The sequence below is a fragment of the Petromyzon marinus genome, chromosome 68, assembly GCF_048934315.1.
Source record: "Petromyzon marinus isolate PM22_M1 ecotype Great Lakes invasive population chromosome 68, UKy_Petmar_22M1.pri1.0, whole genome shotgun sequence".
NCBI classification, from domain to species: Eukaryota; Metazoa; Chordata; class Hyperoartia; order Petromyzontiformes; family Petromyzontidae; genus Petromyzon; species Petromyzon marinus.
This window is the reverse complement of record NC_133734.1, coordinates 6,140,026-6,154,435: the sequence shown is the minus strand read 5'-3', so window position 1 is coordinate 6,154,435 and position 14,410 is coordinate 6,140,026. Positions and strand designations below refer to the sequence as shown.

The following is a 14,410-nucleotide window of genomic DNA, read 5'->3' as shown; positions in this document are numbered from 1 at the left end:
CTCACTCAACCTCACTCCCTCACTCACTCACCCACTCAGCCACTCACTCACTCCCTCACCCACTCCCTCACCCACTCCCTCACCCACACACTCACCCACTCACTCACCCACTCACCCACTCACTCACCCACTCACCCACTCACACACTCACTCACCCACTCTCTCACCCACCCACCCACTCACTCACTCACACACTCACTCACTCCCCCACCCTCACCCACCCTCACCCACCCACTCACTCACCCACTCACTCACCCACTCACTCACCCACCCCTCCCCCACCCACTCACCCACCCACTCACTCACCCACCCACTCACTCACCCACCCACTCACTCACCCACCCACTCACTCACCCACTCACCCACTCACCCACTCACTCACTCACCCTCCTCCTCACTCACCCACTCACTCACCCACCCACTCACTCACACACTCACCCACTCCCTCACCCACACACTCACACTCACTCACTCACCCACTCCCTCACCCACACACTCACACACTCACTCACCCACTCACCCACTCACCAACCCACTCACTCACCCACCCACACACTCACCCACTCACTCACACACTCACCCACTCACCCACTCACTCACTCACTCACCCACTCACTCACCCACTCACTCACCCACTCACTCACCCACCCACACACTCACCCACTCACTCACCCACTCACCCACTCACTATCTCCCCCACCACTACCCACAAGGCGGTTTCGACCCGGACATCCGCGGCACAGGGCAGACGTGGCTCTCTACCGCAAGCACCTCCAACGGGGCACAGCCGCGGGGGCAGGTGGAGGGAACTGCAGGGGCAGGTGGAGGGGCAGCTGCAGGGGCAGCAGCAGGAGCAGCAGGGCAGCAGCAGCGGTGTTTGGGGGGCGGCTTTGTGGTGGTTCGTGCTCAACCCGCGGCCTCTTCCACCTGCCACGCCCAGCGCTGCCCGCAGGGCCAGCGGGCGCAGCGCCGCGCCTGCCTGCAGACTCGCGCCCTCACGGAGGCCTCGCACGCTCAGCTGGGGGGCTCGTGCTGGCGGGGGGTAGGGGGAGGGGAGGGGAGGAGGAGGGGGCTGACCCGGGGGTTGGGGAAGGAGGTGGGAGGTGGAGGTGGGGTGGAGGTGGTGGTGGTGGTGGGTGGTGATGGGGGTGGAGGTGGTGGTGGAGTTGGTGGGTTGGAGGTGGTGGAGGTGGTGGAGGTGGTGGAGTTGGAGGTGGTGGAGTTGGAGGTGGTGGAGGTGGAGTTGGTGTAGTTGGTGCAGTTGGTGGTGGAGTTGGAGGTGGTGGTGGCGGAGGTGGTGGTGGTGGAGGTGGTGTTGGTGGAGGTGGTGGAGTTGGAGGAGGTGGAGTTGGTGGAGTTGGTGGAGTTGGAGGTGGTGGAGTTGGTGGTGGAGTTGGAGGTGTGGTGGTGGTGGAGTTGGAGGTGGTGGAGGTGGTGGTGGAGGGTGGTGGTGGATTGGAGGGAACGGCGTGATGAGGGGGATGGCGACGCTCAGGGAGGCGGTCCAGGGAGTGATCACCGGCCTGAGCCGGGACCTGGAAACCGGAACCGGAACTGGAACTGAACTCAGTAAAACCAGGAACTGGAGCTGGAACTGGAGCTGAACCCAGAAAGTAAAACCAGGAACTGGAGCTGGAACTGGAGCTGAACCCAGAAAGTAAAACCCAGGAACTGGAGCTGGAACTGGAGCTGAACCCAGTAAAACCAGAACTGGAGCTGGAACTGGAGCTGAACCAGAGAAATCCGGAACTGGAGCTGGAACTGAATCCGGAAGTGTCTCTGTGTCTTGTCTCGGTCACTCGCCCTCCCATTACTACCCCGAGCAGTGTTCCCAGCCTACGAGGTGGACAAGCGGCTGTATAATCATCATCATCACACCTGTATAATCATCATCACGGCTGTATAATAATCATCATCATGACAGCTGTATAATCATCATCACAGCTGTATAATCATCATCACGGCTGTATAATCATGATCATCATGACGGCTGTATAATCATCACGGTTGTATAATAATCATCACGGCTGTATAATAATCATCACGGCGGTATAATCATCATCACGGCTGTGTGATCATCATCACGGCTGTGTGATCATCATCATCACCGCCGTGTGATCATCATCACGGCCGTGTGATCGTCATCATCAAGGCCGTGTGATCGTCATCATCACGGCTGTGTGATCGTCATCACCGCCGTGTGATCATCGTCATCACGGCCGTGTGATCATCGTCATCACCGCTGTGTGATCGTCATCACCGCTGTGTGATCGTCATCAAGGCTGTGTGATCAACATCGCAGCTGTGTGATCAACATCGCAGCTCTGTGATCAATCTATGTGGGCAGTGTTAGTCTATGGGCAGTGTTAGTTTATGGGCAGTGTTTGAATCTATATAGGCAGTGTTGATTCTATGGGCAGTGTTGATTCTATGGGCAGTGTTGATTCTATGGGCAGTGTTGATTCTATGGGCAGTGTTATTCTATTGTCAGTGTTAGTCTATGGGCAGTGTTATTCTATGGGCAGTGTTGAATCTATGGGTAGTGTTTGTTAGTCTATGGGCAGTGTTGAATCTATGGGTAGTGTTTGTTAGTCTATGGGTAGTGTTATTCTATGGGCAGTGTTATTCTATAGGTAGTGTTTGTTAGTCTATGGGTAGTGTTATTCTATGGGCAGTGTTGAATCTATGGGTAGTGTTGAGTCTATGGGCAGTGTTGAGTCTATGGGCAGTGTTGAGTCTATGGACAGTGTGAGTCTATGGGCAGTGTGAGTCTATGGGCAGTGTGAGTCTATGGGTAGTGATGAGTCTATGGGCCAGTGTTGAATCTATGGGTAGTGTTGAGTCTATGGGCAGTGTTGAATCTATGGGCAGTGTTGAGTCTATGGGCAGTGTTGAGTCTATGGGCAGTGTTGAGTCTATGGGCAGTGTTTAGTTCTATGGGCAGTGTTAAGTCTATGGGCAGTGTTGAATCTATGGGTAGTGTTGAGTCTATGGGCAGTGTTGCGTCTATGGGTAGTGCCGAGTCTATGGGTAGTGCCGAGTCTATGGGCAGTGTTGAGTCTATTGGTAGTTCTAGATTTAAAGCTTTCGTGACTGCTAGGATCCATACTCTTTGGTTCTATTGCGTAAAGTCACGTAGGTAAAAAATAAAATAGCAAAAATCACGACGTTTCGGCCACAACACAAGCGGCCTTCATCAGGTAAAGGGACGAGACTGTTTCTTCTCACACAGCTTAAAGATCGTGATCTGAGCGTGGCTTTTTTCACTCCAGCGCTGTCCCTCCAGACAGTCTCGTCCCTTCACCTGATGAAGGCCGCTTGTGTTGTGGCCGAAACGTCGTGATTTTTATTATTTTATTTTTTACCTACGTGACTTTACCCAATAGAACCAAAGAGTATCTATGGATAGTGTCGAGTCTATGGGCAGTGTTGAGTCTATGGGTAGTGCTGAGTCTATGGGTAGTGTTGAGTCTATGGGTAGTGTTGAGTCTATGGGTAGTGTTGAGTCTATGGGTGGTGTTGAGTCTATGGGTGGTGCTGAGTCTATGGGTGGTGTTGAGTCTATGGGTAGTGTTGAGTCTATGGGTAGTGTTGAGTCTATGGGTGGTGTTGAGTTTATGGGTGGTGTTGAGTCTATGGGTAGTGTTGAGTCTATGGGCAGTGTTGAGTCTATGGGTAGTGTTGAGTCTATGGGTAGTGTTGAGTCTATGGGTGGTGTTGAGTTTATGGGTAGTGTTGAGTCTATGGGTAGTGTTGAGTCTATGGGTGGTGTTGAGTTTATGGGTAGTGTTGAGTCTATGGGTAGTGTTGAGTCTATGGGTGGTGTTGAGTTTATGGGGAGTGTTGAGTCTATGGGCAGTGGACCCATCGGCTCCATCTCTTTTGCAGCCAATGTCGTCCCCGTTTAGCCCCCTCTATGCGCCCAAACGTGAAGCTACTGCTGCTACTGATGATGGTGGTGGTGGTCGTTCGTGTGGAACTCCTCGCGTTGGCGAACATCAACTTGGCGAGTTTAAATTTTAAAAAGAAAACTTGGGCCAAGTTGTAAAATATATTTAATTATTATTATACAGAATGTTTCTTTCACCCACTCACTCACTGACTCACTCACCCACTCACCCACCCACTCACTCACTCACCCACCCACCCACCCACTCACCCACCCACTCACCCACCCACTCACCCACCCACCCACTCACCCACTCACTCACCCACCCACCCACCCACTCACCCACCCACTCACCCACCCACTCACCCACCCACTCACCCACCCACTCACCCACCCACCCACCCACTCACCCACCCACTCACCCACTCACCCACCCACTCACTCACCCACCCACCCACTCACCCACCCACTCACCCACCCACTCACTCACCCACTCACCCACTAAACGTGATGGCACCACTTGTGAGCGCTTCTTTAGGCGAGTTGGGAGGGGATTAATGCCAATAAATGACCGTGGCGATCCATCACCGAGTGGGTTTCTCGTACGGTCATCGACGTCCGTGAAGCGCGCCGTGCGAGCGCTTTCCTCGGAAACGGACCGTCCATAAATGACGTCACGCGATTTTGGACGATTTTTGACCCCCCCCCCCTCGTCACACGACGTTACAGAAAGTCGGACCCCCACCCGTCAAATATGACGTCACAAAGCTCTGGCCCTCCCCCCACCCTTCCCAAAACCATGTTTCCATTTTGAAAATAAAAAATGCTTCAAATGGCTTTAAACTATTGTCAGCGTAGTGCGTATTTCACGTGGCTCCGCACTCTGATGTTGTAGCAGTGTTACATTTTGATTTAAAGCTTTCGCGACTGCAGGGATTCATATTCTTGGTTCTTTCGCCAAAGTCACCACGTAGAAGGGAAACAATAAAATAATAGAAATATAAAAGAATAAAATTCTCGCGACGTTTCGACTTCGACGCTCGGCCTCCGCAGGGAACAGGTAGGCGGCGGCGAAGCGCGGAAGGAGCGCCGAAGAAGCGCCGAAGAAGCACGGACGAAGCGCGGAAGAAGCGCGGAAGAAGCGCCGAAGAAGCGCCAAAGAAGCGCCGAAGAAGCGCCGAAGAAGCGCCGAAGAAGCGCCGAAGAAGCGCGGGGTGGGGGGGGCGGGCGCCGGTCCTCATCACTTCTCCCGCGTCTTGGCCGTCGCCTTGGTGTACGCGAGGCCCTTGTAGACGCCCTCCATGGGGATGTCGAAGGTGGCGCCGTTCAACAGGGTCACGCGTACCGTGCCCTTGTAGGGAGGTCGATGGCCACCGTCTTGCCCGGGGGCACGGTGACGTCGACGAGAGGAGCTCGGTCTTCGACTCGGAGTTCGAGACGCCGCGGGTGCTCTCGGTGCCCACCGTGAAGCTGAAGCCGCTCGACACCTCGACGACGTCGGGGATGCCGGCCGTGACGCTGATGCTGACGGTCGCCTCGAGCTTGTTCGCGATCGACCACGACGAGGTCTTGGTCACCGTCTTGGAGGTCTCCACCTTGTAGGTCTGCGGGACGGAGCCCCGGTTCTTGTAGCTGATGGACTTGATCTCCTCCATCTGGACCTTCGGGAGCTCCCGGCGCAGCGTCGGGTACGTCACGTTGATCAACTCGGACCGCTTCACCGAATTGATGAACACGAAGCCCATGCAGTCGATGTCCGAGCCGTCCTCGCCCACAATGCCGAGGCAGATCCCCCCGAGCCGATGTCGATGGGGTACTCCGTCTCCAGCCCCCGGTCGGTCATCTCCGCGAAGGATTCCCGCCCCTTGCTGGTCTTGAACTTGATGGCGCCCAGGCGCGTGCCGGCGCCGTTGCCCCACAGCGACAGCGACGAGAAGAGCTCGCCGGGCTGGAAGACGAACTCGCTGTGAGATCCTAACGGGCCGCCGTGCTGCGCGGACGTTCCGTTGGTCAGCCAGGCCTTCACGCACTTCACCTGCCACCCGCCAACCCACACCCAGATCTTCTCAAGCGTCGCCCCGTTGCTCCTGCCTTCGAAGGTGAAGTCGGTGCCGCCTTGTCCCCCGCACGCGTGCACGGCCAGCGGGTACGGCGTTCTCTCCTCTCTCGACCCGCTCGTCGCGGGACGCACGCGCGACGAGCGACGCGTCGGCCCCCGCGAGGCTCCGCTTGGACCTGCGCGCGCGATGGTTCTTGACGGACAGATTCGCGTCAGCGGACGTCGCGATGCCCAAAAGAGGGAGCAGACCGCTGGGTCGGGTAATCATCGGCCGGGAAAATATCTGGCGTCGGAAAAAAGAATTCAAGCACTCGAAGACGGCAAAGGTTTGAGCACTGACGAGAGTCGCTGTGCTGAGGTCGAGAGAAGCCAGTGGCTGGGACTGTCGCGTTACAAGCTGCGCTCCAAAGAACCCCCCCCACCCACCTCACACCCCCCCACCTCACACCCCCCACCCACCTCACACCCCCCCACCTCACACCCCCCCCCACCTCACACCCCCACCCACCTCACACCTCTGGCGGTGTTTGATGCTCAATGCCTTCGTCGTTCTGAAGGGGCCCCTGAATCTAAATTAAAAATTTTAAACAAAAACATTAAAACGCGTGAATGTTTCACTTGCGCTACATCCACTTGCGACTTGTACGAACTACTTGGGGTGTATAAGGTGAGCGAGTTGACGCATTATCCGGCTGTATATCAAATTATATTCTCGGTTCTTTCGGTAAAGTCGCGTGGATATACATTTTTATTTTTAAAAAATGACTTTAATTTTATTTGATATCTACGTGACTTTACCGAAAAAATAAAACAAGAATATTAATTCCTGCAGTCGCGAACGTTTTAAGCTGTATATCAAATGAGCAAATACAATTACTTCACTATCAAAGTTAAACAATTTGTGTATTAATATTTAAGTGTGATTTTTATTTAAATGTAAGGCCCCTTTATAGCAACAAATGCATCAGGCACCGCACTTAGAGCTTCATGCGGCCCTTTAAGACACCCAGAGGCTGCAAGGCTGCAAGGATGTGAACAGCAAAGGCACAGCGGTGGAAATCGTGACGCCGTTGTGAGCATGGACTTATATGTAATTCGTTTATATCAAGAAAACAACAATAATTCGAACATTTACTTTGGCGATAATCACTCACCACTCACAACTCAACACTCACCACTCAGAACTCACCACTCAGAACTCACTTCTCACACTCACCACTCACAACTCATCACTTACAACTCACCACTTACAACTCAAAACTCACCTCTCCCACCACTCACAATTCACACTCACCTCTCACAACTCATCACTCACCTCTCACAACTCACCACTCACACTCACCACTCACAATTCACACCTCTCACAATTCACACTCACCTCTCACAACTCATCACTCACAACTCACCACTCACTACTCACAACTGACACCACCTACAACTCACCTCTCACACCACTCACCTCTCACCACTCAGAACTCACCACTCAGAACTCACCACTCACACTCAAAATGCACACTTACCACTCACAACTCACCACTCACAACCCACCACTCACAACTCACCTCTCACAACTCACCACTCAGAATTCACCACTCACAACTCACCACTCACAACTCACCACTCACAACTCAACACTCACCACTCAGAACTCACCACTCAGAACTCACCATTCAACACTAACCACCCACCTCTCACAATCATCACTCAACTCACCACTCACAACTCACTTCTCACACTCACTACTCACAACTCACACTCACTACTCACCACTCACTACTCACCACTCACAACTCATCACTCACCACTCACTCACCACTCACTCATCACTCACAACTCGCCGCTCACTACTCATCACTCACTACTCACAACTCACACCACTCACCACTCACAACTCACACTCATCACTCACCACTCACTCACCACTTATTCACCACTCACAATCATCTCGCACACCACTCACCACTCTCGCTCACCACTCGCTCACCTCTCATAACTCACCACTCACACCTCACAATCATCTCGCACACCACTCACCACTCAGCACTCGCTCACCACTCACCACAAGGGGCTCAACTCTTGACAGAGAATCGACGTCAGTCTCCAATCCTCCTCCCTCCTCTCTCGCTGGAACCTCTCGCAGTTTTATAGCCACCGACGCGCTTGGCCCACGTGGTCAACCGTCGCGCGTGGGCCACGTGGTCAACCGACGCGCGTGGGCCACGTGGTCAACCGACGCGCTAACCACTACACTACCGCTCCCCCCACACACAACAACCGCCATTCGCCACTAAGTGGCGGTGACGTCACCACGACGCTTGTGCCAGGCCATGTGCACTTTGAGGCCACGTGAAGTGTCGATCGCCCGCGGGCAGGAGGTCACGGGGCAGACCCAGGTGCCACGGGTCGACTGACTAAGATGACTGAGATGACTGGCTGATGCACCACCTGTGCCCCCTCCTGTGCCAACCTGCTGTGCTTTAGCCACCCGGCGCTCCGCTCGTTGTTGTGAGCGTCGCTCCTCCGCCCTCCGTTGTTGTTGGAGGTAGTCGCCCTCCAACTGCCCAGTAGCGTCCTTCACGAGCCTCCTCCACAGAGGCCGATCTTGACACCGCTGGTACCAGTCATCGGCAAGTCCACTCAGCTCCACGTCCTCCTGTACCACATCACTCCATCTCTTCTCTAGCCCGTGCCGCGCCCGTTTAGCCCCCTCGATCCGGCCGAACAAAATCTGTTTCGGCATGCGGTGGCTGGGCATGCGGGCTACATGACCCAGGCAACGCAGCCTTGCCTGCCGGAGGAGCTCACCGATGGGACCTTGCCCAGATCTTTCAAAGATTAGTGAGCTCCTCACACAATCCAGCCTGGTAAAACCCAGGATGGATCGTAGGCAGACTAGCCTAAATGCTTCTAACCGGCGAAGATGTTCCATTAGGGGGGTCCACGTTTCGCAAGCGTAGAGAAGGGAGGGAATGACCGTGGCCGAGAAGACCTGAAGCTTAGTGCGGAGCGACAGACCAGGTAGCTTCCACACAGCGTTACGCAACCGATGAACAGATATTGCTGCTCGACTGATTCGGAGTGAGACTTCTGCTGTTAAACTGGAGCCGGTCATAAGCACACTGCCCAGGTATGGGAAACGCTCCACTCTCTCCACAACTGCCCCATCACCGATTGGGAGTTGTGGGGGTGGAGTGTCCGATGGTACAAAATACCCAGGCAGGTGCTTAGTTTTGGTGGGGCTGATGGTAAGGCCCCATCTCTTAGTGGCACGCTCCAGTCTCAGCAGCAGCGTCTCCAACTCCTCCTCTGAATGAGCAGCTATTACCAAATCATCGGCATACATAACGTGGTTGAGCAATAGGGAACCATCTCTTGACCGCACCCCGGCATCGATCAGCCTCCCATTATATCTGTACCAAATGGAGATTCCCCCGGTACAGCTACTGAAGGCTTCACGAACTACGTGGTCAAAATAGATGTTAAACAATGTGGGAGCCAGAGGACATCCCTGTCGCACCCCAAGGTGTACAGGGAATGGCTCTGACTCCCGGCCACGTAGTTTTACCCGGGCCCGCTCACCATCATGAAGGTCCTTAATGATCGTGAGCAGAGGGTCAGGTACTCCAAAAGCACGAAGAACAACCCAGAGCCCAGGCCTACTGATGGTATCATAGGCCTTGACCAGGTCAATAAAGCAGAGATGTAGGTCTTGCTGGAATTCCCTACACCTCTGCTGTAGCAAACGGACAGAAAATATGGCATCTGTGCAGGACCGCCCTTTCCTGAAACCACATTGGGGCTCCGCAAGCTTCTCCTCAGCGTGCCTGGCAAGGCGATGTTGAATAATCCTTGCCAGGACCTTTCACACACACACACAAAGACACACTAACATGCAACAACAACAACCGCCATTCGCCACTAAGTGGCGGTGACGTCACCACGACGCTTGTGCCAGGCCATGTGCACCTTGAGGCCACGTGAAGTGTCGAACGCCCGCTTGCAGGAGGTCACGGGGCAGACCCAGGTGCCACGGGTCGACTGACTAAGATGACTGGCTGATGCACCACGTGTGCCCCCTACTGTGCCAACCTGCTGTGTTTTAGCCACCCGACACTCCGCTCTTTGTTGTGAGCGTCGCTCCTCCGCCCTCTGTTGTTGTTGGAGGGCGACTGCCTCCAACTGCCCAGTAGCGTCCTTCACGAGCCTCCTCCACAGAGGCCGATCTTGACACCGCTGGTGCCAGTCATCGGCAAGTCCACTCAACTCCACGTCCTCCTGTACCACATCACTCCATCTCTTCTCTAGCCGTGCCGCGCCTGTTTTTCCCCCTCGATCCGGCCGAACAAAAGCTGTTTCGGCATGCGTTGGCTTGGCATGCGGGCTACATGACCCAGCCAACGCAGCCTTGCCTGCCGGAGGAGCTCACACACTAACACGCACACACATACACATATACACACACAAAGACACACTAACACGCACACACATACACAAAGACAAAGACTCACACACACAAAGACACACTAACACGCACAAAGGCACACACACTTACACACAAAGACACACTAACACACACAAAGACACACAAGCGTAAAGACACACATACGCAAAGACAAACTTACACATGCAAAGACACGCAAAGACACACAAAGACACACTAATACGCACAAAGGCACACATACATACACACAAAGACAAAGACTCACAGAGACAAACACACAAAGACACACACAAAGACACACAAGCATAAAGACACGCACACAAAGACAAACTCACACACACAAAGACACGCAAAGACAAAGACACACAAAGACAAAGACACACACAAAGACATGCACAAGTCCACTCACTTTCACATCATCTTGTACCACATCACTCCATCTCTTCTCTAGCCCGTACCGTGCCCGTATAGCTCCCTCTATCCGGCCGAACATAATTGTTTAGGTATGCGGTGGCTGGGCATGCGGGCTACATGACCCAGCCAACGCTGTCTTGCTTACCGGAAGAGCTCACTGATAGGAATGTGTCCAAATCTTTGAACGATTTGTGACATCCTTACACAATCCAGCCTGCAGGTTAAACCCAGGATGGATCGTAGGCAGGGCCAGCCTGAATGTTTCTAACCGGCGAAGATGTTCCATTAGGGGGGTCCACGTTTCGCAAACATAGAGAAGTGAGGGAATGACCGTGGCCAAGGAGACCCGGAGCTTTGAGATGTAGTTAACATTTCACTACGGGCACTCAACGTTTGCCCAATATTATGACCTCTAAGCTGTGACACTCCGTGTGGAAGTACGTACACCGCTTATCGCGAATACTAATCGTGGTTTATTAATAAAAGCCTCTGTCCAATCATCTCGTCCGTTTGTTGGGCTGCCTGACCTCTTGCCTAGACATTTGTTGCTTTTTAAACGCACTACGTGGAATTATACATTTTTTTTACGTGTGTGGGTGTACACGTGTACACGTGTGTGGATGTACACGTGTAGACGTGTACACGTGTGTTGGTGTACACACGTGTACACGTGTGTGGGTGGTTGTACACGTGTCTGTGTGTGGGTGTTTGAACTCGTGTGTGTGAACACATCAGCCAGTCATCATCTCACTCAGTCAACCCGTGGCACCTGGGTCTGCCCCGTGACCTCCTGCCAGCGCGCTCATTTCACGTGGCCTCAACGTGCACATAGCCTGGCACGAGCGTCGTGGTGACGTTACCGCCACTTAGTGGAGAATAGCGGTTGTTGTTGTTGTTGTTGTGTGTGTGTTGATCTGATGGTAAGGCCCCACCTCTTTCAGCTTGCCACTAAGAGGTGGGGCCTTACCATCAGCCCCACCAAAACTAAGCACCTGCCTGGGTATTTTGTACCATCGAACACTCCACCCCCACAACTCCCAATTGGTGATGGGGCAGTTGTGGAGAGAGTGTTGATGTTGTTGTTGTGGATTCACACGTTTGGTCTGAGTGAGTGTGTGGGTGTACACGTGCCTGTGTGTCTGTGTACTCGTGTCTGTGTACACAATTATCGCTTAGAGCTGGGGTTGGTATCGTCCCCCACTCCTCCTGATGTCGAGGTTTAGGACTGTGGCTCATGCAGCTGCAATGGCTGCGTTGGATACACGGTCCAGACCTCCCAAGAGACCCTGGCTGAGAGAGGAGGTGTTCAGGCTGCCTGAGAAAAAGCGACAGTCCCACTTTCATCGTCTACAGCATCCCACGTCACCAGTGTATGTGTCTTATCCTTCACAGACGCAAAAAGATCAAAGACAAAGCTCCCCCGTGTAGCCTGTAACAGACTGTAGGGGCAAGTGCTGTTAGCGAGCAGCACCTATGAAGGCCGGCACGGCACGCGAGGGGTGGGTGGCCAACACCACGCCCGGCCGCCTTTGTCTCCCTAGTGGCGATGGTTACACACCGCACCAGGTACTCATTTGAGGCTGAGTCGACCTAGGGAAGGCCCAGGACCGGTACAGATAATCGTCACCGGTGTTGGCCGTGAGCGGGATTCGAACCTTGGTCGCCGGGTTCGTAGCGCAGCGCGCTAACCGCTACACCACCGCTCCCCACAAAGACACACACACACCTGTACGTGTGTGTGTTTGTGTTGTCTGTGACACAAACACAGAGACACACACATACACAGGTGTGTGTGTGTGTCTATGTCTTATCCTTCACACACTTGCACAAAGGCACACAAACACACTGTGACTTTGACTTATCCTTCACACACACACAAAGACATTCCCTTTGTTCAAGTTCGGATATTTGCGCCACAGTTCAAGTCGAAACCAGCCAGGCAACGCATAAATACCGCTCGCTCTTCACATTGCAACCACCACAGCCCATTGGAATCGCGAGGAGAAAGTGGGTAAGCACTTTTAAACGCCTGCTCGTTCTACACCTTCACAATAATACGCTTTAGCGTTTCAACACAGTAGGAGCTCGTGACCCATACTCATAACTAGAGGGTTTGTTAGATCGTGTCAAACATCTAACCCAAAAACAAAAAATCAATCATGGATACGTTGTCATCACGATACACTAAAGTAACTTTCGCTCGCCAGACGTTGCATGAATAACTGTGATTGCTCTATGGATATGTCCGTGTTGAATTCTCACTGCACACACTCCGCTAGACACTTTTCTGTGATTTATCTGCTCTGACGAACGTGATTCTAATCCTCGCACAAAATGCATCTATGGCAATCAAATCGTCTGATATGATCGTCCACGACTATCACTGCCCATAGACTCAACACTACCCATAGACTCAACACCACCCATAGACTCAACACTGCCCACAAACTTAACACTGCCCATAGCCTCAACACTACCCATAGACTCAACACTGCCCATAGACTCAACACTAACCATAGACTCAACACTGCCCATAGACTCAAAACTGCCCATAGACTCAACACTACCCATAGACTCAACACTACCCATAGACTCAACACCACCCATTGACTAACACTGCCCATAGGCTCAACACTGCCCATAGACTCAACACTGCCCATAGACTCAACACTACCCATAGACTCAACACTACCCATAGACTCAACACCACCCATTGACTAACACTGCCCATAGACTCAACACTGCCCATAGACTCAACACTGCCCATAGACTCAACACTAAACCTTCGACATGGGACCACCTTTGTCAGTACCAAAATATGAGATGAGGTTTTCCCCTTTTTTTCTGGCAACAAAACAGCTGTGTTAAGATGTTAAAACACCAAACTGAAACCTTTGACAAGGAATCATGTCTGCATTAACCACCATACTTGTGGTAATAATGCAAACAAAAACCATGCTCTGTTTTCATTCTGACCACAAGTATTGTGGTTAATGCAGACATGATTCCTTGTCAAAGGTTTCAGTGTGGTGTTTTAACATCTTAACACCTTAAACTTGATTTGGAGCTATCGTGACTGCAGGAATTACTCTTTGGTTCTTTCGGTAAAAGCCACGTAGAAAGAAAATTAAATAATAGAATACGTTTCGATTGCAGCACAAGCAATCATCATCAGATGCAAATGAAAGAGAAAAAAAAACCTAGTAAACTTACAAACTTAGAAGAACGTAATCAACCAGGTAGGGTGTTGACTGTTGTGTTAGCCGACTCTCTGTCTTGTATTGCATTATATTTCTAAGTGTACTAGGTTTGTTTTTTCTCATTTATTCGTACCTGATGATGATTGCTTGTATTGCAATCGAAACGTCGTATTATATTATTTATTTTCCTTCTACGTGATCTTAACACCTGCTTTGTTGCCAGAAAAAAGGGGAAAACCTATTCTCAATACCCTTCGACTCAACACTGATCATATAGACGCAACACTGCCCATAGACTAACACTCACAATATCATCCATAATAGAGGTTTTTGGGTTAGAGCGCCACGCAAATACATAAATGTTGCGTCGTTAAAACCCACCACTACCTGACACAGCCAACTAGTAA

At 52.3% G+C, this 14,410-nt stretch overlaps 2 protein-coding genes and 1 long non-coding RNA gene across 4 annotated transcripts in view; 2 read left to right on the top strand and 1 right to left on the bottom strand.

Annotated features, from left to right (window-relative positions):
• Nucleotides 1-1,648, top strand: part of LOC116956930 (chondroitin sulfate N-acetylgalactosaminyltransferase 1-like) — a 28,657-nt gene extending 27,009 nt beyond the window's left edge. The window contains exons 13-14 of the mRNA XM_076054933.1: nt 714-1,042; nt 1,580-1,648. Of these exons, the coding sequence (XP_075911048.1) occupies nt 714-1,042; nt 1,580-1,648 (398 nt within the window). The remainder of the gene's footprint in view (nt 1-713; nt 1,043-1,579) is intronic.
• A 98-nt stretch (nt 1,649-1,746) lies between these two features.
• On the top strand, nt 1,747-4,732 carry LOC142906630 (uncharacterized). Of its 2 annotated transcripts, none has more exons than XR_012930396.1 (2): nt 1,747-2,539; nt 2,634-4,732. It is a non-coding gene; the product is annotated as an uncharacterized LOC142906630 (long non-coding RNA). The 2 variants fall into 2 exon arrangements; XR_012930395.1 differs by having other exon boundaries at nt 1,747-2,578.
• Nucleotides 4,733-5,129: 397 nt separating this feature from the next.
• LOC116956929 (aerolysin-like protein) lies at nt 5,130-7,649 on the bottom strand. Its single transcript, XM_076054932.1, has 4 exons — nt 7,637-7,649; nt 5,661-6,124; nt 5,272-5,604; nt 5,130-5,240 (listed from the first exon to the last, which is right to left on the bottom strand). Exons 1-4 carry the CDS (start codon nt 7,647-7,649, stop codon nt 5,130-5,132), a joined length of 921 nt encoding a protein of 306 aa, XP_075911047.1.
• Between the last annotated feature and the right edge of the window lie 6,761 nt (nt 7,650-14,410).